Raw genomic sequence first — 23,066 nt, forward strand, 5'->3', positions numbered from 1 at the left:
ATTCTTGTTCGATTTTGTCTTATCTATTGCTTTATCTATAGTTGATTCACTTGTTTTCCACAATTTTGTCTTATTGAATATGTGTTATATAGTTTGTCAATTTGATATTATTATATTTGATGTGAATTAGTGGTCCCGTGTCTTGGCAACTTGGGAGTTGAGAGGATAAAAAGAGCTGCAATAGCCAATAGAGGAGAGGTATGATGAGATTCTTCCAACAATTCTTGTGTTTTTGAATAGAATTTTTGCTTAATTTAAATTATGAATGAGATTCTTTCAATTGATATCAAAATTTATTATTTATTTTTACTAGATAAATATAATGGAGAGATTTTTTAAAAGGAAACTCACACATGAAAGTGGAAGTGGAAGTTCAAGCGACACTTCTTCTTCAATCCCAAAAGAGATTGATTTGAATAACCTCCCTTCGGATCCCGCTGAAAGGAAAAAAATTTCAGAATATCACCCAAATCAAATTGATGAAATCAGGAGAGCATATTTGATTAAGGGGCCTTGTCAACCCCGTAGCCATGATTTTCCAAAAAAAGTCATTGCAAACAAGCAGCGTTGATTTAATCCTGTGTGGTTTGATCAATATGAAAATTGGTTAGAGTATAGCATAAAGGAAGACAAAGCATATTGTCTCTGTTGTTACTTGTTTAGGGATCATTTTGGAAAACAAGGTGGGAGTGAGGCGTTTGTAACGGAAGGGTTTTCTTCTTGGAATAGAACAGAGAGACTAGTTGCCCATGTTGGTGTAGTCAATAGTGCTCACCATATATCATTGAAGAAATGTGAAGATCTAATGAGACAAGAGCAATCCATTGTGACTGCTTTTCGTAAGCAATCAGAAATTTTGAGAAATGAGTATCGGATTCGCCTAAATACTTCTATCAATGCTTGTAGATTTTTGTTGAGACAAGGGTTGCCATTTCGTGGTCATGATGAGTCCGATGACTCTACTAATAGAGGAAATTTTATTGAAATGATGAAATATACTGCTGAACAGAATGAAACTATTAGTAATGTTGTGCTGCGAAATGCTCCACAAAATCAACAAATGATTGCTCCTAAGATTCAAAGAGACATTGTTCATTGTTTTGCACATCAAGTAGTGCAAATTATCATTCAAGAACTTAGGGATGATTTTTTTACAGTATTAGTTGATGAATCTAGCGACGTGTCTAGAAAAGAACAAATGGCTATAGTTTTGTGTTTTGTAGATGAACATGGACTTGTTAAAGAGAGGTTTATTGGTGTTATTCATGTTATGGAGACTTCAGCTTTGTCCTTGAAAGTTGCCATTGATTCTTTATTTGTTGATCACGGGTTGAGTTTGACGAAAGTTAGGGGTCAAGGCTACGATGGAGCAAGTAATATGAAAGGTGAATTCAATGGCTTGAAAAGCTTGATTATGAATGAAAATGAGTCTGTTTATTATGTTCATTGTTTTGCACATCAACTTCAATTAGCTCTTGTGGCCGTTGCTAGAAAGTATGTTGATATTGTGGATTTTTTCAATATGATATCTACTTTGTTGAACGTTGTGGGAGCATCGTGTAAGCGTCGAGACATGATTCGATAAAGTCAAGCAGAACAAATTGCACAAAAAATTAGTGATGGTGAGATTGAAACCGAAAAGGGGTTGAATCAAGAGTTAAGTCTCAAAAGAGCTGGGGACACACGTTGGGGGTCTCATTACAAATCATTGTTGGACTTGGTTGCTTTATTCTCTTATGTTATTGAAGTGCTAGAAATTGTTTCATGTGATGCTACAGATTCTACAAAAAAAAACTCAAGCACGTGGCCTTTTGAGATGTTTGCAATCATTTGATTTTGTATTCAATTTGCAATTGATGTTGACTATGTTGGGTATTACAAATGAATTTTCATTGGCTTTGCAAAGGAAAGATAGAGACATATTGAATGCTATTGCACTTGTCAAAGTAGCCAATAGGCATTTGCAAAATGTAAGGGACGAAGGATGGGAATCTTTCCTAGGTAAGATTTATAGCTTTTGTTAATGCCAACAAGATTTCAATGGTAAACATGGAGGAAAAGTATGTTGATTTTTATCATCCATGACGAAAAAGTAACACTACTAATTCGTATCACTATCGCGTGGAATGCTTTTATATGATTGTTGATATGCAGCTTTTGGAGCTTAATGACCTCTTCAATGAGGTCAATTCTGAGTTGCTTCTTTGCGTGGCTAGCTTGAATCCTTGTGATTTATTTCATGATTTTGATTCAGCAAAATTGATGAGATTGGCTCAATTTTATCCCGATGACTTTTCTCTTATTGATTGCATGACTCTTGAGCATCAATTAGAAACATATATTGTAGATTTACGAACAGATGAAAGATTTAGTCAGTTAAAAGGGCTTGGTGATCTTTCTAGACTACTAGTGTCTACAAGGAAGCATATTTCATATCCTTTAGTGTATCGACTTCTGAAGTTAGCATTGGTTTTGCCTATAGCAACAGCAAGTGTTGAAAAATGCTTTTCTGGAATGAATATTGTCAAGACAGATTTGCGCAACCGGATCAGTGATCAATTTATGAATGACTGTCTAGTATGTTATATAGAAAAGGAGTTGCTTGGAACTATTACTAATAATGTTGTAATATCGCACTTTCACATTAAATTTTTTGTAACTTTAATGCTATAATAGTCTTTAAACCCAATTAAACAATTTATATTGGTAATTCCTCATAAATTACCAAGAATGCTTTGATAAAAATCATTTCATATGGAGAATAGGAGGTAGCTTGGTTGGCCTTCATGCCTCTCGGGCATGGCTTAGCATGTGTATGATCTATGGACCTTTAAAAAAAAACAATTTCATATTAAAAGGTTTTGACAGCTTTTAATATGTAATTGAATTATCACATTAAATTCATAAAATTAAAACAAATACACACAATCAAACAATCTTTTTAAAAATAAATTGAATATTATATTTATTTCACAAAAATTACATGTGTCATGTCTTAAATAAGACCATAACTATGTTGACGTGGCATCATAAAATCACTCTAAAATTTCTTTAAGCTTCAGTAATACATTATTGTATTAGATTAGATTACATGCTCCCAAAACCAACCAAAAATAGGAGTAATAATAAAATGATGTAATATCCATTATCATTCCTTTATTAAAGGAGTAATAAAACATAAGAACAATTATCATTTACTATCTTAATGAAGTGTTATTGTTTCTATAAAAAAATTAGTTGCAATTCAAAATCCAACATCTTGTTGTATACGACTTTGCTTTCAACAACTTTGAAAATTTTAATTTGATAAATGAGTCCCTCCTCCTTCAATATGATACAAAATATTTTTTCTTGTCAATTTCATATAATCGCATGCGTGAGTGCGCCTGCTCAATCAAAACATATCAAAAATTTTAAAAGGCCTAACATATTTAATATATTTAAACAAACTTATTGACAATTACCTTTGCATTAAGGAGAACCATATCAATGTTGATTAACTCATCGTTGTTTTTTGCTTTCAACGAATCCCACATGCATGTAATCCTAACTTGGATGTGTCATTTAAGTATAGATGAGTTTAGATCTCCAAGGTAATTGAGAGACATGTTGTTTAGATGGTTACTTTTGTTTTTTCTTTTGGTTTAAGAAAATAGTTTGCAAAGCACATTTATTTATTATTTATATAGAGAAACAAATACCATGAACATTTGAGCAATCATGTCTCTACATATTCATAACTTATGCAATTTTTTTTGAAAGGGTAATAAGTAGCATTACCTTGAACTTTCATTATTAGAAGAAACCTCACTGAATACAACCATGAAAACTATGATCACATACTGATCACTACCATGCTAGGCTTTCAAACAAAAAACATCCCATGAGACCCAATACATCAGTATAAAAGAAGTAGTTAACCATGATGGGAGTCTCTAGAATCATGAGCTAATGCATGACAGTCATCACTTTGTCCCACATGCAAAGATCACACGCTTCAATTTCATAATCAGGTAATTTAACAATACTAACTTCCCTATTCGAATTACATGGGACAATTATCATTGGGAGAACTTTCTTATGCACGGCCCTTGCTCCGGCTGTCAAAATAATTCATAGTGAAGAAATTTAGCATCTAAACACTGAGAAGACTTCCACTGAATAGTTGAAGATCATGAATGACTTAAGGAATCTACTCGCAACCGTGCATCATACTGAACAAACGAAATTAATTATATGTGAGTAATGTTATTTATTTATATAGTGTAAGTTATAAATTTATTGATACTTAAAGGAATATATAATTTCCAATTTATAATAACATTTAGAAACTATTCAAATATCCACATTCTCAACAATAGTTAACTTTCTTCTTTTTTTCCCTAAGTTTGTTTCTCCATTTGACATACTTCGTTTCCTTAAAACAGAAATCATATTTATTTCGGTTATGATCATGATAGCCTTTAAAAATCCTCATATAATGGAAATTGCATGTCAATCATGGGAGCAATTAATTTATTTGGGCAAAGAAAAACATACAATTTAATAGGTGTGGTGTTAAATCAAATGGAGATTACTTTCTTTCACTTCTTGATATACTTATCACATACGTCGTGGTGGAAATGTAGCGGCTCATTGTTTGGCCAATGAAGCTTTGAAGATGGAGGAATCGTGTATATGGATTGAAGATGGTCCAAATTTTTTGTTGCCAATTATTGACAGAGAGAGGAGGGCTTAGTTTTAGAATCGATTGTTGAGTTTACGCAGGTTTTAATTGCTTTTGATTTTCTTATTATTTTTTTGAAGATCTAATCTTCGCACTGTGTGGAGGGTTTACACCTTCCATGTGTAGGTTTTGATAACTTCTAGTTTCTTATGAATGACACTTCAGGTTTTTCTGATTTCTCAAAAGGTAACAAACTTATCATACTAAATTAACAAAATCAAACCAAATAAATCTGTATACATGTCTAATTGTGAGTCTTCAATCTTGCTGATGTGACACCAAAGAATCTCACTAAATTTTCTCTGAGTTTCAGTATTACATTTATGTAATAGATAGATAGATTTCCAAATTTGATAGTACACGTAACTTGCTATATATAAATTTATTCTCTTTCGTTTGTTCAGTTTAATATGACTAATATTTAGAGCAACTATAATATTGGAAAGTAAAAACCCTATACAAGGTTTTGTAGGGTTGGCCACTTTCATTAATACGCAAGCTTCATAGTTTAGACTTTGGATTTTTCATTTGAGATGTACAATGAACATTAATACAATTAGGAGTGTGCCTATGTACAGGGGCGTAGTCAGGATTTTAATTGATAGGACATTACCAAAAATAAATCATGTCAAGTAGGCAAGTATGAAAGACCATATTGAAATAACTTACAAAAATAGTTACAATTTATAATAGTTCACTATGGTTTTTCATTTTTTGGAACCGTTGTATGATAGCTTTATTACTAACATCATTAAACACCTTTTTTTCAATGTATACAATCAAACTAACATTTAATAATTGATCTCCCATTCGATTGTGCAAATGGCTCTTTACAATCTTCATAGAAGAAAATGCTCTCCCTATGATAACTATTGCAACTGGTAGAATCAATGTCATCTTCAAGAGTCGATACACTAATGGATACACTTGGTTTCTTTTTTGTTGACCAATTCTCTCAGATAAGTCACCAAACCCTTTCAATTGTTCAAACTTTTTACTATTATGCATATCAAATATATATGTATGAAGTCGATCTTCAAGAGTTATAAGCTCCACTAAAGTAAAATCATTGGGATAGAAAGATGCAAACCGAATGAGCTTTTGCTTATCAAAAGCTGAAAATGAATGAGACATGCCACACAAATAAGTAACTATATAGTTGTCTCCGTGAATTGATCATTTAACTCTCAAAGTTGTCTATCCAACACAATGTACAATAACTCAATACGATAATGATGTAAATTTGTTATTTCTTGTCGTCCACATCTTGATCTTTCTGCAACTAGATAATACTCTTCCATGATAGGAACACTGATACTATGTACACCACAAAAAGATGAAATCTTATCAATGAATGAATCTCTTCCATCATCCCCCATCAATTGTAGTATACTTTTGAAAAATTCAACTAGCCTCATTGCGTTCACAGTGTCTTAGTTTGTTCTCTGTAATGCTTGTGACAACTCATTCATAATTGTCAATATTGCTTTAAGCAAATGTAGGTTGAATATAAAGTCAAATTGACACATATAAAACAAAGATCTTTGCTACACCCTTCTGATCTCCTTGCCCTTCATCCATAGTCAATTCGAGGACAGAAATCACAGATGCAAACATATTAATCAAGCTACCAAAGTTTAATAACGTAATCCCCAGTGTGTATCAGAAGCACGTGCAACTGTAGTTTCTTGATTTAGGCATCGCCCACTTGGAATTTCACCAGCATTTAAAACTTCAAACACTTTCTTTGCTTGTATCCTAAGAAGAGAATCTTGATGTCTACAAGAGCCTCCAACAACATTTCAAAATACTAGTAACCAAGTTGAAAAACCATGACACGTCATGTAATGTACGAAATTGTTATACCAAATAATATTTTTTATTAAATAATCCACGCTATGAAACTTATTAAAAACAATGTTATAGCTTATTAAAAAAACAATGCTATATATGAATTTTTCCTTTTTCTTAAATAAAAACTATTAAACATTTTATCACATTTGTTGTATATGTCCTTTAATTAATATAATATAATAGAGTTTACGAGGAAAAAAAAGAAAAAGTTTTCTCTCAATTAAATTAAGATCACTCTTTTCCTAAATTAAACTTACTTTGTTCAATTATGTTTTAAAATTCCTTTATGGGCATGTCAAATAACTAAACAGCTAAGATAATAACTCAAAAAAACAAAAGAAAACACGTACATGTAAGGGTAAATTTGTTTTTTATTTTTTGTTTTAAGTAAATTTATACTTAATGGAATTTTAATGCTTTAGTTTTTATTGGTATAATACTTTTAATCAAGTTCTTATTGATGTATAAACCTTGAAATGAGGGATTTATTGGTAATCCAACCAAAATATTAATTAAGAATAAAAAAGTGTAAATTTTCATTTAAGGCACAAATGACATTCTATTTTCTTTTAAACATGGTTAGGATACAAAAATAAAATTATATTTTGGAAATTGATAATTTGAGTACGTAGTTTAAATAAAAAAATAAAATAAACTATTCACTCACCATTATAATTATGAGTTTTTTTTTTCAAATGTTGTCCATATATTGAGAGAACCTTTGTGTTTTGGATGGGTTAGTAAATATGAACACGTGCAAAACTACAAATTCCTCTTTTTATAGTGTGTTTGGATTGAGAGATTTGGAGGAAGGGAAGAGAAGGGATGGGAGGGGGAGAGAAGAGAAGGGAGAATATTTTTCCCTCTCTCATGTTTGGATAGATAAAAAAGGAAGGAAAAAAATTTGTTTAATTTATTAATTTATCCTTATTTTTATGGTAAAATATTAAATGTAAGGGTAAAATAGGTATTTAACTTATAAATGACTTAATTAGTAATCTCCTCCCTCCAAATGACACCATTTTGGGAAGGAAAAATTTTGACCAAAATTTAATGAAATCTTCCCTCTAAATCCCTCCTTTTAATTTTTTATAAACTATACAAACAAGAGAATTGGAAGTAACCTCTCTTTTCCTTCCCTCCCCCTCCCTCCAAATCCCTCAATCCAAACACACTATTAGTACCCAAAATCAAAACGAAAGAAAGACCGAAAAATCGTAAACCCTTTTTTATTCTTCAATTTTCATACTATTTTATATAATATTTTATAATATTTTTTACATTAAAACAACCACGAGTTCTGACTTGGCAATTCACTTAAAATTCTTGGTATTTGGATTTATCCACGAGCTTTACTACTGGATGGATTGTAGGGATCCGCTTTATCCTTATTTTTATTATTTCTATTTTTGGCTTTCCCTTTATTTGCCATTGAAAATATGCCAAATGTCACATTAATACCCATTTGACAAACGTTGGACACATAAGTTCACCTTAATTTTCTTTCTTTCATATAAATCAATTGTTTTCACATAAGTACGTGTTTTTCACAATTAAGAATTAAATAATTTCGAAATTACCCTTTTTCTAACTTTTTTATTCTTCTTCTTTTTTCTTGGTTCTCTAGGACCTTTATTTTCTTGATAAATCTGAATGTTTATTGATGAAGAGTAAAATTTCTGAATTTCCAAAGCTTTGAGATGTCAGATTCAGTGGACTCAAAGTCAAACCATCATAAACTCCCGACAAAGATATCCCAATAACCAAAAGATAGAAGCCCAAAGAGAAAAAAAACATTCCAAAACTAATATTTACAAAAATTATGAGCAGCCATCCAAATATGAAAAGGACATTGTTACTATTAATATTGTTTTGAAACATTAACATTATAGTGTTATTGTTTTGAAATAATAACATTAGACTAACATTTACCTTACCTAGGTCAGGTGAGTGTTTTGTATTTTGACTAACCGAGGTGACGTAAAATACTGTGGTGTTGTGAGGTGATTTATGTTGACAAAATAGTTTGGCATGTCACTTAAAAAAAGTTGTGGTGAGATGAGTTGATTTACAGTTTAGTGTTTGGATGAATAAAATTGAGGTGAGGGGAGTAGAATTTTAGGAGAATTTTTTTTATTCCAAGCTTAAAATAGGAAAAAAAAAATCTATTTTGAGAGGATAAGACGTGAATGACTATTTATGCTCCTCATGACTAAAGTTTACTCCATGCCTTAGGGACTAAAAATTTATTTTACCCAAACTTATAATAGAAAAGAAAACTCCACTATGCTAAAAAATAAAACAACAATTTGTCTTAATTACAATTTTTTTTGTTTGTAATAGCATGTGAGTTTAACTCTATATAAAAACTAAAAAAAATGTTATTCTTTAGCAAATTAAAGCTATGTTTAATCAAAGAGATTTGTATCATCTAGAAAAAATAATAAATATTTTAAAAAATAAACAAAAATCTATGATCCAGAGGAAGGCAAGTGACAAGAAGAATTAAAAGATAATTTAATTATTTGAAGTAATATCTTTTTCAAATTCAATATTTTAAAAGATAACTCATGTGACATGTCACTTCCGTAATTGACTTTCCACAAAAAAATAAAGGGCAATATGGGATTTCCATAAAACAAGTTGGGGCATAATAGGAACTTTGATGTCATTTTCGTAACTTATGCTCCGCGTCTACTCCGGTCTTTTTTCCTTTCCGCGTGACGACTGGACGCGTCCTCCCTTGGAGCAGCTCCTAGGTAATTCTGCAACCACCGGGATGTTTTGCCAAACAGCAAAACTAGCAAAACACAGCTGTAGACACCGATTAGGTGCGGTCGGTCGGCAGGTGTGGACCGGAGTGCCAAACGGGCACAATCGAAGTGGGTCAGAATACAAAACACCCTCAAACGGACCCTAATATGAATGTCGGTTTCACACGTTATGGGCCAAGCAAGCTAAGCCCAAAATCTTAACACAACACATTAACACAACTCTTTGAGAATGTAGACAGAGAGAACAACTCTGAGTTCAATATAAAAACCCCGCTCCCTTTAGCGGAAGGAGAGTATTGATTAAAACCTTCCTTTCTTCCCAGGTTTGCTAATTTTGTTCTTTTTAATATAAATTCTCGATTTGATTTTGATCTCTCGGTTTATATTTGGATGTTTGTTTGACGGTTATTCGATCTTGGTTTTTTGATCTTTTTTATCAGGGTCGGTTTGTACTGCTTTCTGGCTGACAGGAGCGTAACTTACAGTCTCTGTGGTCTCCAATCAGATTTTCTTTGTATGTCTCTATCTTCTTTGCTAGTTTCCGTTCGTTGATTCATTGAATTTACCTTTGGGATTGTAATCCTTTTATCTTTTCGGAAGTTTTTTGGGCTTCTGCAAAATCGCAGTCAAGGAGAATATAAATTACTGTGTTTGATTTTTGGGGTTATGAATTTTTGTGTAGCTGACCCTACTTGAGGATTTCACTTATTTGAGTTCAACCGGATCCTCCTTTAATGCAATTAGAACCCACAATATGTTTGCTTTGGTTTGCAGAAGTGCCCATGTCAGACTTTATTATACCTCATAGGAGTGATGCCTGAAGGTTAGGACTTGTTAGGTATGGAGGAAATAGGAAAGAAAATTAAAAAAGAAAGGAAGAAGAGAATCCATTTACCTAAGTGAGTCTTTCTTTTCCAATTATTAGACATCATGCAATGTTGCAGAATCAAATTTAACTAATAATGTCCTTTCAAACAGTGATGTTTGCAATAACCTGCGAACAGAAATGCCTTCTGCCTTTTGCATCATTGTTGTCAGCGATAGAAAATGGATTTCTTTTTATGGTGATGAAAGCTGTTTTTTGAACAGCGAGCTGAGATGTGTGAAGGGACTTTTATTAGCATCTGAATTCTGAACGTGTGTGGGATGACTATTTTTGCAGGAGTTTTATCTAAATGCAATCAGCTGAGCTGCAGTAACTGTTTGGGTGATTATTGTTGTGTCATGATTGTGTTACAACTACTTTTTTCACTGCACACCACCCTTTGGTCTTTCTCTTTGTTTCCTATGGTTTGTTTTATCTCAGCATGGGTGAAACTTAATTTGGCAATGTATCTGCGTGTACACACGAATACATAATTGTAGATGCAAGTATGTACTAAAGGGTAAAGAGTCTGAATCTTTGATAATTTCTTGAAATTCCGATGTGAAGTGGGTTTTTGTGGATGATAATTTTTGCTTCGCTGTTGGTATTTCCATTTACACAAACATGTGCCTGAATGAATTTTAATCTTAAATTTTAATCCATATAAGATATTTGATGAGGCAAAATAATTTTTAGGTGGTTAAGAGACTGTTACACAAGGTATATATGGGGTGGTTAAGATTTTTTTTTCATGGAAGGAAGGCGGAGGGCAGATTAAGCAGCAATTCTGCGATCGCAAAACTGTTTGCACTTGATGAACCTTTATCACTTGGACTTAGTTGCTATTGAATGTCATTAATTATGATTGTAGATTATGTATAATGTATTGTTGCTACGTTGTTTTGGATGCTGCCCTATGGGATGTATACTCTCAGGGTAAAATACCCCAATATGTCCTATTTTTTAAGCAAATAGCGACTTGAAGTTTTAGTTAATCTGTTGATATCACTCTTTTTTTCATTACAGAAGTAGAGAGATGCAATAGTTGAATGCATGTCTAATGTCTTAATTTGCCGTTTGGGAAGTAGGAGTTGCATTTGGTGGTGGTCTAATTTTGCCCTCTTTGCCTTTATAAAATTTCTTTACAATAAAAAGAAAAATAGAAGAAATGTTCCTGTTAATTCAGCTGGGATTGTGGGTGTGAGAAAACATTAGAAAATGATAGATCCGATTTTCCTTCTTAGGGTACTGTGCATGTAATGGTCAGAGTTTCTGTGCTTTTGTTATGTATGCCTTGCTTTCTTTTATTTTTTAGAATTAATTTAGATTCTTCATCTATTGTTTGATCATTTGTATTATCTTCTCTTGTCCTTCAGTAATCTCGGATTGTTTTGAGAAATAGTGATGGCCAATGCAAATACATCAACATCAGTCATCTCGTCCGAGTCCTTGGAACAAAGAGGTGTGCATTTTACAAATTCAAACATGAACATAGTTCAACCTCCGTCAAGCCAACATGGCAGGATCTCTGCTGATGGTCCTGTGGGTATTCTCTGGGACATTGAGAACTGCCCTGTCCCAAGTGATGTCCGTCCTGAAGATGTAGCTGGAAACATCAGGATGGCTTTGCGGGTACACCCAGTTATTAAAGGATCTGTGACGACGTTTTCTGCGTATGGGGATTTTAATGCCTTCCCCAGGCGACTCAGAGAGGGCTGTCAGAGAACTGGTGTCAAACTCGTTGATGTCCCAAATGGTAGGAAGGATGCTGCTGACAAGGCTATTTTGGTTGACATGTTTCTGTTTGCCCTTGACAACCCTCTCCCATCTTCTATTGTGCTCATCTCTGGGGATGTCGATTTTGCTCCAGCACTTCATATACTCGGTCAACGTGGATATACTGTAATCCTTGTTATCCCTTCTGGGGTAGGTGTTTCATCTGCCCTGAGCAGTGCTGGTAAGTTTGTCTGGGACTGGCCTAGTGTGGCTCGTGGTGAAGGTTTTGTCCCGCCAACTAAACCTTCGTTTCCCCCTCGTAGTGGCCCAGTTGACATTGCTGGATATCTCATGGGATGCCATATCAGTGACAATTTTGATGGTCAAAATGAAGGAATCTCTCAAAGTTATTGCAACACCAGAGATTTCTCTATGGTGTCACATTCCCTTTCTGAATACAACAGCAGTTCTTCAATTGCTATGCCTTGTTTTCCCTCAACTTTGAGGTCACAAAGCCTCCCCTCTGGTTTGAATGAAGTGTCCGCGGGCCCTATTTCTTCTGTTGATAAACTTGAAACAATTATGTGGGTACAGCCAGGGGACATGAATGGTCTGAAGACGCAGCTGGTAAAGTTGCTTGAGCTTTCTGGAGGGTGTCTGCCTCTGAACCGTGTTCCTTCTGAATACCAGAAATTTTTTGGGCGGCCTCTGTATGTATCAGAGTATGGAGTGTTCAAGCTTGTGAATCTTTTCAAGAAAATGAGTGATGCCTTGGCAATAGATGGGAAGGGCAAAAAGAAATGTGTCTACCTTCGAAACTGGAAGGCAGGCCCAAGTGCACCACCTTTGCCTTTGGCCAGGAAGGTTAAAGGGGGCGAACGTGCTCAGGAAGAGTGTATTGATGTTATAGGTAATGGTTCCTCGGATGAGTTTTCAGATGAGGAAAGAGTAATGATTGAGGAACATGATGAGACGAGGAACCAAGGGAGTTTTAATATGGGTGCAGCAGCTCGGTCGAAGATTGATGATCATGATCTTGGACAATTCAAGCTTGAGCTGCAAGAAATTCTCGTTAGCTACTCTTGTAGGATTTTTTTGGGCTGTTTTGAGGCGGTCTACCAGCAACGATACAAGAGGCCATTAGATTATCAAAAGTTTGGTGTGGATCAGCTGGAGGAGCTGTTTGAGAAGATGAGAGATATTGTGGTCTTGCATGAAGAGCCAGTAACCAAGAGGAAGTTCTTGGAAGCAGTTGGCGGCTAGAAAAGTGGCAGCTGCTGCATCTTGTAACCTTCAACTCTTTTGACCAATATATAGATCAGACATCTGAGGTATGCTCATGATTGGCTGTTCTCTTTAATTTTTTTTTTTTAAACTCAGAGTGCGTAGTTAATAACAGGACAAACCGAGAACAAGCATGCTTATTTTTATGCTTGTCACTGCGTGGATATGAAGGTTAATTTTAAGATTTCAATGTAAGGCTTGTGCCTTGTCGTTATAACTCTGGAATGATAGTGTGAATTCATATGTAAATTGAGGATTCATTTTGTTTAACGGTGTTCCCAACTAGTTCATGTAGTGGCATTTGCAAAGACATGCATGTATGAATTGAAAAGCGGAAACAAACAACCTGGGATGCTTTGGAAGTTGGGATGTTTTATGTTCCTTCTTGCAAGTCGAGAAATATATCTATCGGTTGCATATGGATAGCTTGTTATCAGAAGGAATTGTGCACTTTGGGTATATGTTTTCTCTGAATGATCCTGCAGCTGCAAGCAGTTGATTAGTGGATGTGCAGCGGGGAGTATCCAAATAATATAAATTTTGAGTTTTTATAATTAAATCAAAATTGATGCTGTTGGACATATTTTTAAACTGAATAATTTGGCTGTAAGTGATAGTAGAGCGTCTCCTTGATCTGATGATCAAGCTTTAATGTGTATATGTATATATATATATTTGTAACACATTTATACATCAACTGATCATATATTCATATCCCTTTTGCCGTTACTGGTTGAGCAGAGTAATCTTAAACACACAGCAGCCATGATTAACCCGCGAGACCAAAGCAGGCAGTCTTGCTACATCCATAATGTTTGTGTTAACAGTCAGAGTAAACTCAGCCTTGCTATACTTTCCAGAGAGATTCTTACTGGGTTTACAACTTTCATTCCTGCTGGAGGCTTCACCACTACGTTATACACCGAACATGTATAACTGGTATTCGGCCACATTTTTCAGAACCCTTTTGAAGGCATTGGAGGTAGTTTTGGCGTTGTTCAAGATGACTATGAAGGATGGATCATTAAGATCCAGGTTATCATTTTTGCATGGATAATTTGGCATTCGAGTAATAGTCGCAATTTGTTGGCTTGTATAGTTCTTGTGTAGTTCAAGCGACACAGATAGTCGATGTAGTGCTCGATTTGAATGTCATCAGTAGTCCAGGATCCATCTCTTTGTTTGGGGTTACATGTCCTCCCCCGAAATCAGGAGGCGTCCCTGCAACTACAGCAGTCATGTCCATGATTCCACCGTTTGCATCATCTCTGATATCCGTGGTTGTCATCATTGGAGAGTGGATAGCAGCTGAACTCCAATCAGAGTGGGTGGCCTTCAGCAATGCAGCTATACCAGCTACATGAGGACATGCCATGGTTTTACTAGATAAGAGAGCATAGAGTCAGTAGGTAAATAATCTTGTGGAGCTGGCTTAGTGCCTGTTACTTGGAATTTGATACTGTTGGATTCTTGGCATTGATTAGTGAATTAGCTGCGCAGATTTCCTTGCTTCGATTTCCATGTCCAAAGTATACTTGGAGATGAGGAGATTCTCTGCGTAGAAAGTTTTTCCGATGATGGATACAACTCCATCGCCAAGGGTGATGAGCACCTCAGTCGTGATCAATAGTTCCAGCACCAACAGTGGTGATCCAAGGAGCTCCATTGAGGATGGTGTATGCATTAGGGCCTTCATTCCAGCTGAGCAAACAACGAACATACCCTTGTTTAAGGCTCCAAATGCTCCAATAGCAATTGGGTTCTGATCAAATGGTTTCTCTGCCAACCCCAAGGATAGTGGAAGGACCATCCTCTATTTCAATGCTTGATCCACCCCGGCCAACATGTCAGTTGCTAAGGGTCTGTTTGGTATCACTTTTGTTTCTTGTTTTTTGTTTTAGTTTTCAAAAAATAGAAAATAAAAACAAAAAATATTGTTTGTTCATATTTTCTATTTTGGTTTTTATGAAAACCAAAAACAGGTTTTCAAAATTTTTGAAAACAAGAAAAAAAAGGTTTTTAAAAGTTTTGGAAACAGAACTAGATACACTTATTATAGATTACACTTTCTTTAAGATTTCATATTGCAAATTGCATAGAAATATGAAGACAATGATCAAATATACTTTGGGTTATTGTTTTATTTCTTATCTTTTTTTGTTTCTGTTGATGTTTTCAATGGTGAATTACGTTGCAATAGGCATGGCAAAGACTGCAGTTATGAAAAATATAATGCTGTGGATATATTCCATTATTATGAAAATAAAAGTATAAACACACTTTTTTTTTATACTTTTAGTTTTTATTTTCAGTTTTAAGTGTTCAATAAAACAAGTTTCAATTTTATGTTTTCATTTTATGTTTTATGTTTTTGTTTTATGTTTTTATTTTTATTTTTAAAATTTTTGGAAGTGATACCAAACACAACTTAAAGTTACAGCATCTTCAGTTTCATCAAAGAAAAACCACCTATACATGGCAAGCCTTGCATTGCCATTTGGTGCAATTCCAACAGCTATTCCATGGTGATTCTGCTGTAGTTACAATTTACATTGTGTTCTACTTCCCTTTTTCTCCTTTTTGTATGAAAAGCACAAAAGAACACGTGTGGTTTAAGGGCTTGGCCTTGTATGCGGTGACAACAGGCAACACATGACCTTGAATTTGTCATTGGCTTTGTATACGGTGAATACAGGCAACACAGGTCCTTGAATTTGTCATGTTCATATTTTTTTAATGCAGAGATTTTTAGTCAACAAAGTGGGTTGTTATTTGCAGAATTAATTAGACATTGATAATGAACCACTAATGGCGACTTGGGAGGATCATATTTATACAAAAAGACTACAAATTTTAATTACAAAAATACTAAATAGATGATTTGAGAATGACAAGAAAGTTCAACTTCTTCCATCTCAAAATAGGTGGTGCAGAATAGATTGATTCATTTTTCCAAGAAAAAAAAGCCCCACATAAACAATTGTAATTAAAAAAAAACGTGAATATTAAGATTGTATAACCCAATCGAGTGGTTTATAAGCAAAACTTAACTTGTTGGGTCTATCCGTTCACTTATTGGGTCAAGCATAATAATCTAGTCCACAAATACGTAGAAGTGTTAAGACTAAAAATCTCATCTCTCTGGCATAACAATGGTTTATAAGGAAAACTCAACTCTTTTTATATTGGAGACACATTTTCTGAGTTTAAAAAACCAATGATAACGGCCTATAAGAACAAATCCATACGAGTCCATGGCGAGCTCCTCTCATATTGTTGACACGTTTTATGGACTTAAGAACCAATTCGGCCCACCCGTGGCCTAGCTCCTCTCATATTATAGACACGTTTTTTGGGGCCTAAGAACCAATGGCGGTGACCCATGAACAACAAATCTGTACGGACCTGTGTCCTATATCAGACAATATGTTTAATGTAGAATTAACAGGTTTTGTTTTTGAAATATAAATATCCAAACCGAAAAATAGGATTATTAAACACGAATCTCTGTGTCCTTGATTCAAGCGATTGCAGACGAGTCGCTGGTGGAGCAGCAATGCCTGCATATGAAGATGATCCTCCTTTGGGCATGGATTCCAGTAATTCTCCTCAGTAAAAAAAGAAAGAAGAAAAGAAGCGATTGCGTTCACATATCTCAATGATCGACTTTGCGTGCACATTTCAGTCTAAACAAATTAAACTTTCTATTTCCATTTTAAATTCGAATACTCTCTAAACAGTGTAGATAAAAAAAAAAAAAAAAGGCATAACGGCACAAAAAACATTGAATCAGTCGCAGCCTCCATATCTATAATATTAAAATAAAATAAAATAAAACCCAACCAAAAAACATTTCTTTCTGTTCTTGGAATCCTCGAAGAGAGCAAGAAGGCATGAAAACCAGCAACAATGCTGCAGGCAATGGATTGTGCTTCTTTTATTCTTAATTTTGGGGTTCTTTCTTAGAAACAAAGACATAAACTATGTTTTACATTTCAAAAATTGTATATTTGAGGCCTAAATATTGGCAGCGAAAATCAACTTGAGCAGTGACAATGCCACTAGTTTTCAAGTACGCACTGTTTGGAATCAACCGTGTGATTTTAAACTCAAACCGACACTGTGGATAATTCATCAACAAAAATTTATGTGCATTAATTCATCAGAGTAAATTTATCTACATCAATTTATTTATTTTTTTGGTGTATGTTTGTGTTTTTATTTTGTTGTATATATGGATGTTTTTTTTTTATAGGTACATATGTTGGCAATTGTCGAACGACCTAGAAAATTCTTTCAAACAAGATCTATTGTTGATATATTTTGAGGTACAAAATCTGTCGGATAAATTTTAAAAAATTGCATATTTGAAGTCTAAAACGTTGGAATTCTGCCGAAAATCAACTGGAGCAATGGCAAAACTACTGATTCTAAAGTATGCATTGTTTGGAGTCAATCATGCGATTTTTTAACTCAATCAGACACCGGTCATAATTTATTTGCATAGGTTTATCTGCATTAATTTTCTTCGTAAATTTGTCTGCATTAATTAATTTATTTTTATGGATTATGTTTGTGGTTTCATTTGTTTATATCTATGGACGTATTTTTATAGATATAAATTTTGGTTAACAGGCGTGTGAAACTCTTTTTAACAAGTCTCATGGTCGATTTACCTGTGATATCTTCGAAAATTTATCTATTTATCTGGTATATATTCAATGGTTTTTTGTCTTGGTATTGTAAATATATATATTTTTTGAAACGGGGTTTGGGGAGGGGTAGGATTCGACCCCACGACCTAATGGGTGGGTGATCCCTTACATGCAATGTGATTGTCGTTCAACTAATAGCTCACTTGGGTTTTGGTATTCTGTATACGGACAATTTGGCAGTAAGAGCACTTTGGACAACTTAATTGTAAAAAGGTCATGGACATTTTTAAAATTGTAAAAAAGTGCAATTTAAGGGTAATTTGATCATCTGACTTAAGATATTTTGTAGTTTATACCTACAATACCCTTCTTCTTCTTCTTCTTCTTCTTCTCCCTCCTACTATCCAACTCTAGTGTGTCCTCTCTTTCTCTCATTCTTCTCTACTAAAAGTTATCTCCTTCTTCTTCTCCTTCTTCTTCTTCTTCTTCTGGTTCTCGATCTGAATTTGTTCTTCATTGCCTTCTTCTCCGTTTTTGGTCGAGTTTATCCTCTCTTCATCGCCTTCCTCGTCGTTGCTCGATATGGACTGCGTCGAGTTGCTCTGCTTCGTTTTTGACAGATCTAGACTATGCTTCGTTGTTCAATCTGGGTTGTGTTTCGTTTTTGATAGATCTGGAGTATGATTCGTTTTTTGCAGAGATGTATCACTATAGTATCACCAACACCAAAAAACCACTAAAATCATACAATTAAACCAGTATGCATACTTCATCTTCCTAATTACTTTTCCTTTCTTGATTTTCTTTTCTTAGTTACCTCTCTTGTTTGTTCTGGAAAAACATTTACAAGTGTAGAGATGTATCACTATAGTATCACGAACATAAAAAATTCATTAAAATGATACAATTGAACCAGTATGCATACTTCTTCTTCCTAATTACTTTTCCTTTCTTGGTTTGTACATCTCTTGCTCATTCTGGAAAAACATTTACAGCTGCAAAGATGTATCACTATAGTATCACCAACACGAAAAATCCACTAAAATGGCATAATTGAACCAGAAAGACATGTAATGCAATCAAATTTACATTCTAACATTTGTATCATCATTTTATGAGCAAAAGATATAAATTGAACACTAAATTGGATCTTCTATTTAAAAGTATCGCTATTGTATCACAGTTCATGGAGAGAGAAAATCAAATTTGAGGTTATTTTGGTAAAAGATGATCCCCAGTGTACTTTTTTAGAAGGATGTTTTAGTGGTTGCACTTTTTTACAATTAAGTATAATCTAGTGTACCGGCCTCCAAAAGTCCCAAACTTAGCGGGACATGTGCGTAGATTTGAGGTTGTGATATTATTTGGGTATATTCTAGTTGGCCCATATATCAGGTTAGAAGAAAGAAAAATCCTCCTTTCCATTATCACTAGATGAAACTAAAGGATTTGTTGACTATCAATTTTAGCTAACTTAATATAAAACAATGAACTCTATTTGGTAGGGAGAGCAGCTTTAAAAATTTAAAAAAAAAAACTCTTAATTTGTGGCCGTGTATTGTTCAGATGGAAATGATAGTGATGAACATTATTTGCACACCCATTTTACTAAGTACATCCCATTAACTTGCAAAAAATCTAATCTACCAACACCCTCACTTGACCCTATCATTCTTAACCCTAAATTCCCCAAATCCTTTCCCTCTTCTCTCCTTTATTTGCCCCAAATCCTTTTCTCCTTCTTCCCTTCTCCTCCTTCGACTTAGACTCCAAGAAGACCTCATTCTCCTCCGGGTCAACCTCCTTCTCCTTCTCTCCCGGCTCAGCCTCCACGCAAACCTAGCAGAGGCTTTTCTCTGATTGTCTTGGTTGAAATGAAGTTACAGAAAAGGAAGATAAAGAGTATGAAGTGGTGTTGGATCAACCTTATGGACTCAAATTTTCCAAGCGAAGAGATGGCGGGACTTACATTGATGCTATTGCTCCTGGTGGATTAGCTGACAAGTCTGGGAAGTTTGAAGTCGGGGACACAGTACTTGCCACCAGGTTTTCTTTGACTCATTTTCTTGATAGTTTTTCCTTTTATCCTTTCAATATCTCCAATTTCGTCAACAAGCTCATTCATTTTCAATGACAGTGGTGGAGGAGATGGTTGAGACCTGGTGGTGGTGGAGTAAAGTGGTTGGGGTATACTTGAAAAAAACACAAAATGGTGTGAACTCAAAATTGTTATTTTTTGATTGTGGTTGTTTAGATTGGGATGTACTCAGTAAATTGTGTGGTACAAATAATATTCAACAATGATAATCCACTTGTTTGGTAAGATGTTGGACTCAGTGGTTCCGCTGTGCGAGCGTTGGTGTCCAACGCCATACCATAAACGATAGCACTAGTCATACATAGACAAACATCCATAGATATACATAAACCTATGTGGCATGTCATATGGGACTTGACATGGCAAATTCAAACCAAACAAAAATGGACAGGTTCTCTCACTTCTCACATGTTTCTCACTTTTCTTTCACTTATCTCACGTCTGTCACTTTTCCTCACTCTCACTTCTCTCTCACTCCTCTCACATCTCTCTCACATCTCTCCCTTCTCTCTTTCTTTCCCTTCTCTCTCTCTCCAACCACTCTCCACCTACAACCTCTCTCTCTCTCTCTCTCTTCATCTTCTGCAGACGACGCCATAGATCTGGTGACGAGGAAGACGACTGTGTGGAGAAGCACTAGTGGAGGTTGGTGGTGGTCTTGAAGATTTATAAAGGTGAGACCTTTTAAAGCAAGGGAAGAGAGTGTCAAATTTTCAAAAAATTGATTTTGTTTAGGATTATCACTGAGAAGAGTGAAGACCTTGATTTTGTTTACAAAAATTTGATTTTGTTTGGGAATCTATTTGTAAATTGGAGGCCAAATATTGTGTAATTATCAACCAAAACAATGTAATTAGGAACTGTATAAAATGAGACAGTCATATCTTCATAACTTGGTTTGTTTAGGTTTGTGAGTCGCTACTGTTCTTTCTTAGCTGGTTGACAGTAATTCTTATTTGCAAGGGCGACTTCAGCTACCGCGCCCGCTGTTTAGGGTCTTCCATGTTGTGGATTTGTTTGTTTGGGGTCTTCCATATTGTAGCTTTGGTGTTTGGGGTCTTTCCTGTTTTGGGTTTATTTGTTTGGAGTCTTCCAATTTATTTTTTGTTTTGATTTCCTTGGCAATATATATGTAATTACATTGTTTGCAAGTCCAATTACACTGGAGAAATTTATAACTACACATTATACTGTCTTAATTATATCTCATAAACAGTCTAGATGATTATAAAACAACAGAGGATAATTACATTATTTCAATTCGGAATCACATTGATAATTTCTAATTATATTATTGTGATCATATTTACACATTGATTTATGTGTTATCATGATTCTCGTGGAGGAGAGAGAAAAAAAATAAATATAATATGAAGATAAACAAGAGAGAGAAAAAAGTAAAACAATTGGCATGAGGTAGACAATGAAAAGAGAAATAGCTTTAATATACAATTCAATGCCTTCAATTGTGTCTAATAAAGCATGAGAGAGAAACAACTCTATTAATTGGATAAGTACAAATTACAGGAGAGAGAGGCGGGAACATATTGGCTTATGTGACTCTACATATAAATATTTTACTATCATATTCATAGATGGCATTCACATGTTTATTACCATATTCCTAGGTGACATTCACATGTGATTATTATGTATACTTATGGACAAAAGTTGTAGAGAAGCTAAATGTTTTCCACCAAAAGCTTTGCGGCCCTAGCAGAATAGTTGGCTGTCAACTGCCTCCAAAGAAGAAAAGAAAAGTTGTCCATATACTTTTTTAAAAAACGTGGGCCCGATCTAGAAAATTCAGTAACAAATTTTTTTATTAAATTAAAAATATTCAGATAACAAAATATTCAGTGACAAAATTCAGATAATCATTTTAAAATTAATATTATAATGAAAATTTCTTTTAATAATAAATTATATTTATTAGATTAAATTTAATAAAAAAATTTATTATAAAAATTAAAACAATCATAAAAATAAGATTATATTTTAAGATAATATTTTTATTTCAACAGCTTTTTCATTAGTGTCAAGTTTTAGTGCGCCAAATACTTAAGAGCATATTACACATCTTACTCCACTTTTTTTTCCACAATCTTTTTTATTACAGTTAGAAAATCAATCCAGCCGCTCTACTAAACGGAACCAATTAATGCATATGTTATGTTGTCGTTTTTTGTCTGTTCGAGAGCAGAGGACCGCTAGGCCAGCGTATCCCGCTAACGGTGTTAAGAAAAATAGCGCAATGGATGAGAACAATAAACAACACCACAACCTTTTTAGCATGGAAAACCCTCAAAGAGGTCAAAACCACGGGACCCATAGGCTGTTTAAAACTTCCATTATATAAATAGGATTACAAACTTCACCCTTAGGTGGATCACTCACACAATACAACAATTGCATAACTTCAATTTGTGGATATACCTCACAAATTGGTTCACTCTCTTTCTCTCTCAAAGACTGACGAAGCTCTCTCTCGTTTTTCTCACACACTACTGCTATCTCTTACAGCTTCTTAAAATACTCTGTGAACTCTTCTCAATTTATAGAGTTATGCGTGCATATCTTTCAACCATTCATATCTTGGCTTTGTCAAACAAAGATTTTAACAAAAAATTGGCTCCACACGCATGCAACAATTTAATTCATGCACGTTTCCTTTTTTGTCTTCTCTTCATTTAATGTACATATGTAGACATATATGTACACGCCAACTTAGACTTTTATGCAGAGCACCTGCATCAGTTTCCCTTAATAGATTCCCTAAATATAGACAAAATGTCACTTTCCCCTATTTTATAGATTCTCTATCCAGCCAACACTGCATCAAATTACCTATCATATTCTCCATTACATTACAATAATATTTATTTCTCTTTCATTTGTTTATTATATTCATATAAATTACTTCTATTTAAAATAATAAATTAATTCCATTTAAAATAATAGATTAATTATATTTAATATTAATCAATTAATGTTATTTAAAATAATAAATTAATGTTATTAAAAATTGGAGAAGTTTAACTATTTTTTTTTTGATTGATTTCATGATCTGAAAAGAAGAGATGTAGCCGAAGAG

At 34.2% G+C, this 23,066-nt stretch overlaps 3 protein-coding genes and 1 pseudogene across 7 annotated transcripts; 2 read left to right on the forward strand and 2 right to left on the reverse strand.

Annotated features, from left to right (window-relative positions):
• Positions 1–571: 571 nt before the first annotated feature.
• LOC119991464 (zinc finger MYM-type protein 1) lies at positions 572–10,489 on the forward strand (the record flags this gene model as incomplete). The annotated part of the gene is given in 5 exon segments (XM_038837815.1): positions 572–1,800; positions 1,889–2,012; positions 2,155–2,625; positions 10,037–10,120; positions 10,280–10,489. Coding segments are annotated over 5 exon segments (2,118 nt in total), but the record flags the coding sequence as incomplete, so codon positions are not given.
• Positions 9,338–14,731, forward strand: LOC119991206. 5 transcript variants are annotated; one of them, XR_005466189.1, is made up of 4 exons: positions 9,338–9,677; positions 9,795–9,868; positions 11,596–13,266; positions 13,506–13,933. XR_005466189.1 is itself a non-coding variant. In XM_038837475.1 (4 exons), the coding sequence occupies exon 4, from the start codon at positions 11,624–11,626 to the stop codon at positions 13,196–13,198; it is 1,575 nt and encodes a 524-aa protein (XP_038693403.1). In that variant the 5' UTR covers positions 9,338–9,677; positions 9,795–9,868; positions 10,129–10,253; positions 11,596–11,623; the 3' UTR covers positions 13,199–13,489. The 5 variants fall into 5 exon arrangements, 3 of the variants coding, with proteins under 3 accessions (XP_038693403.1, XP_038693404.1, XP_038693401.1); XM_038837475.1 differs by lacking the exon at positions 13,506–13,933 and adding an exon at positions 10,129–10,253 and having other exon boundaries at positions 11,596–13,489; XR_005466188.1 differs by lacking the exon at positions 13,506–13,933 and adding an exon at positions 13,961–14,731 and having other exon boundaries at positions 9,339–9,677.
• On the reverse strand, positions 13,946–14,662 carry LOC119991465 (annotated as a pseudogene).
• LOC119991207 (subtilisin-like protease SBT4.15) lies at positions 14,668–15,165 on the reverse strand. Its single transcript, XM_038837477.1, has one exon. It carries the CDS (start codon positions 15,027–15,029, stop codon positions 14,700–14,702), a length of 330 nt encoding a protein of 109 aa, XP_038693405.1. The 5' UTR covers positions 15,030–15,165; the 3' UTR covers positions 14,668–14,699.
• Between the last annotated feature and the right edge of the window lie 7,901 nt (positions 15,166–23,066).

Source organism: Tripterygium wilfordii, chromosome 22 (genome assembly GCF_013401445.1).
Source record: "Tripterygium wilfordii isolate XIE 37 chromosome 22, ASM1340144v1, whole genome shotgun sequence".
Taxonomy (NCBI): Eukaryota; Viridiplantae; Streptophyta; class Magnoliopsida; order Celastrales; family Celastraceae; genus Tripterygium; species Tripterygium wilfordii.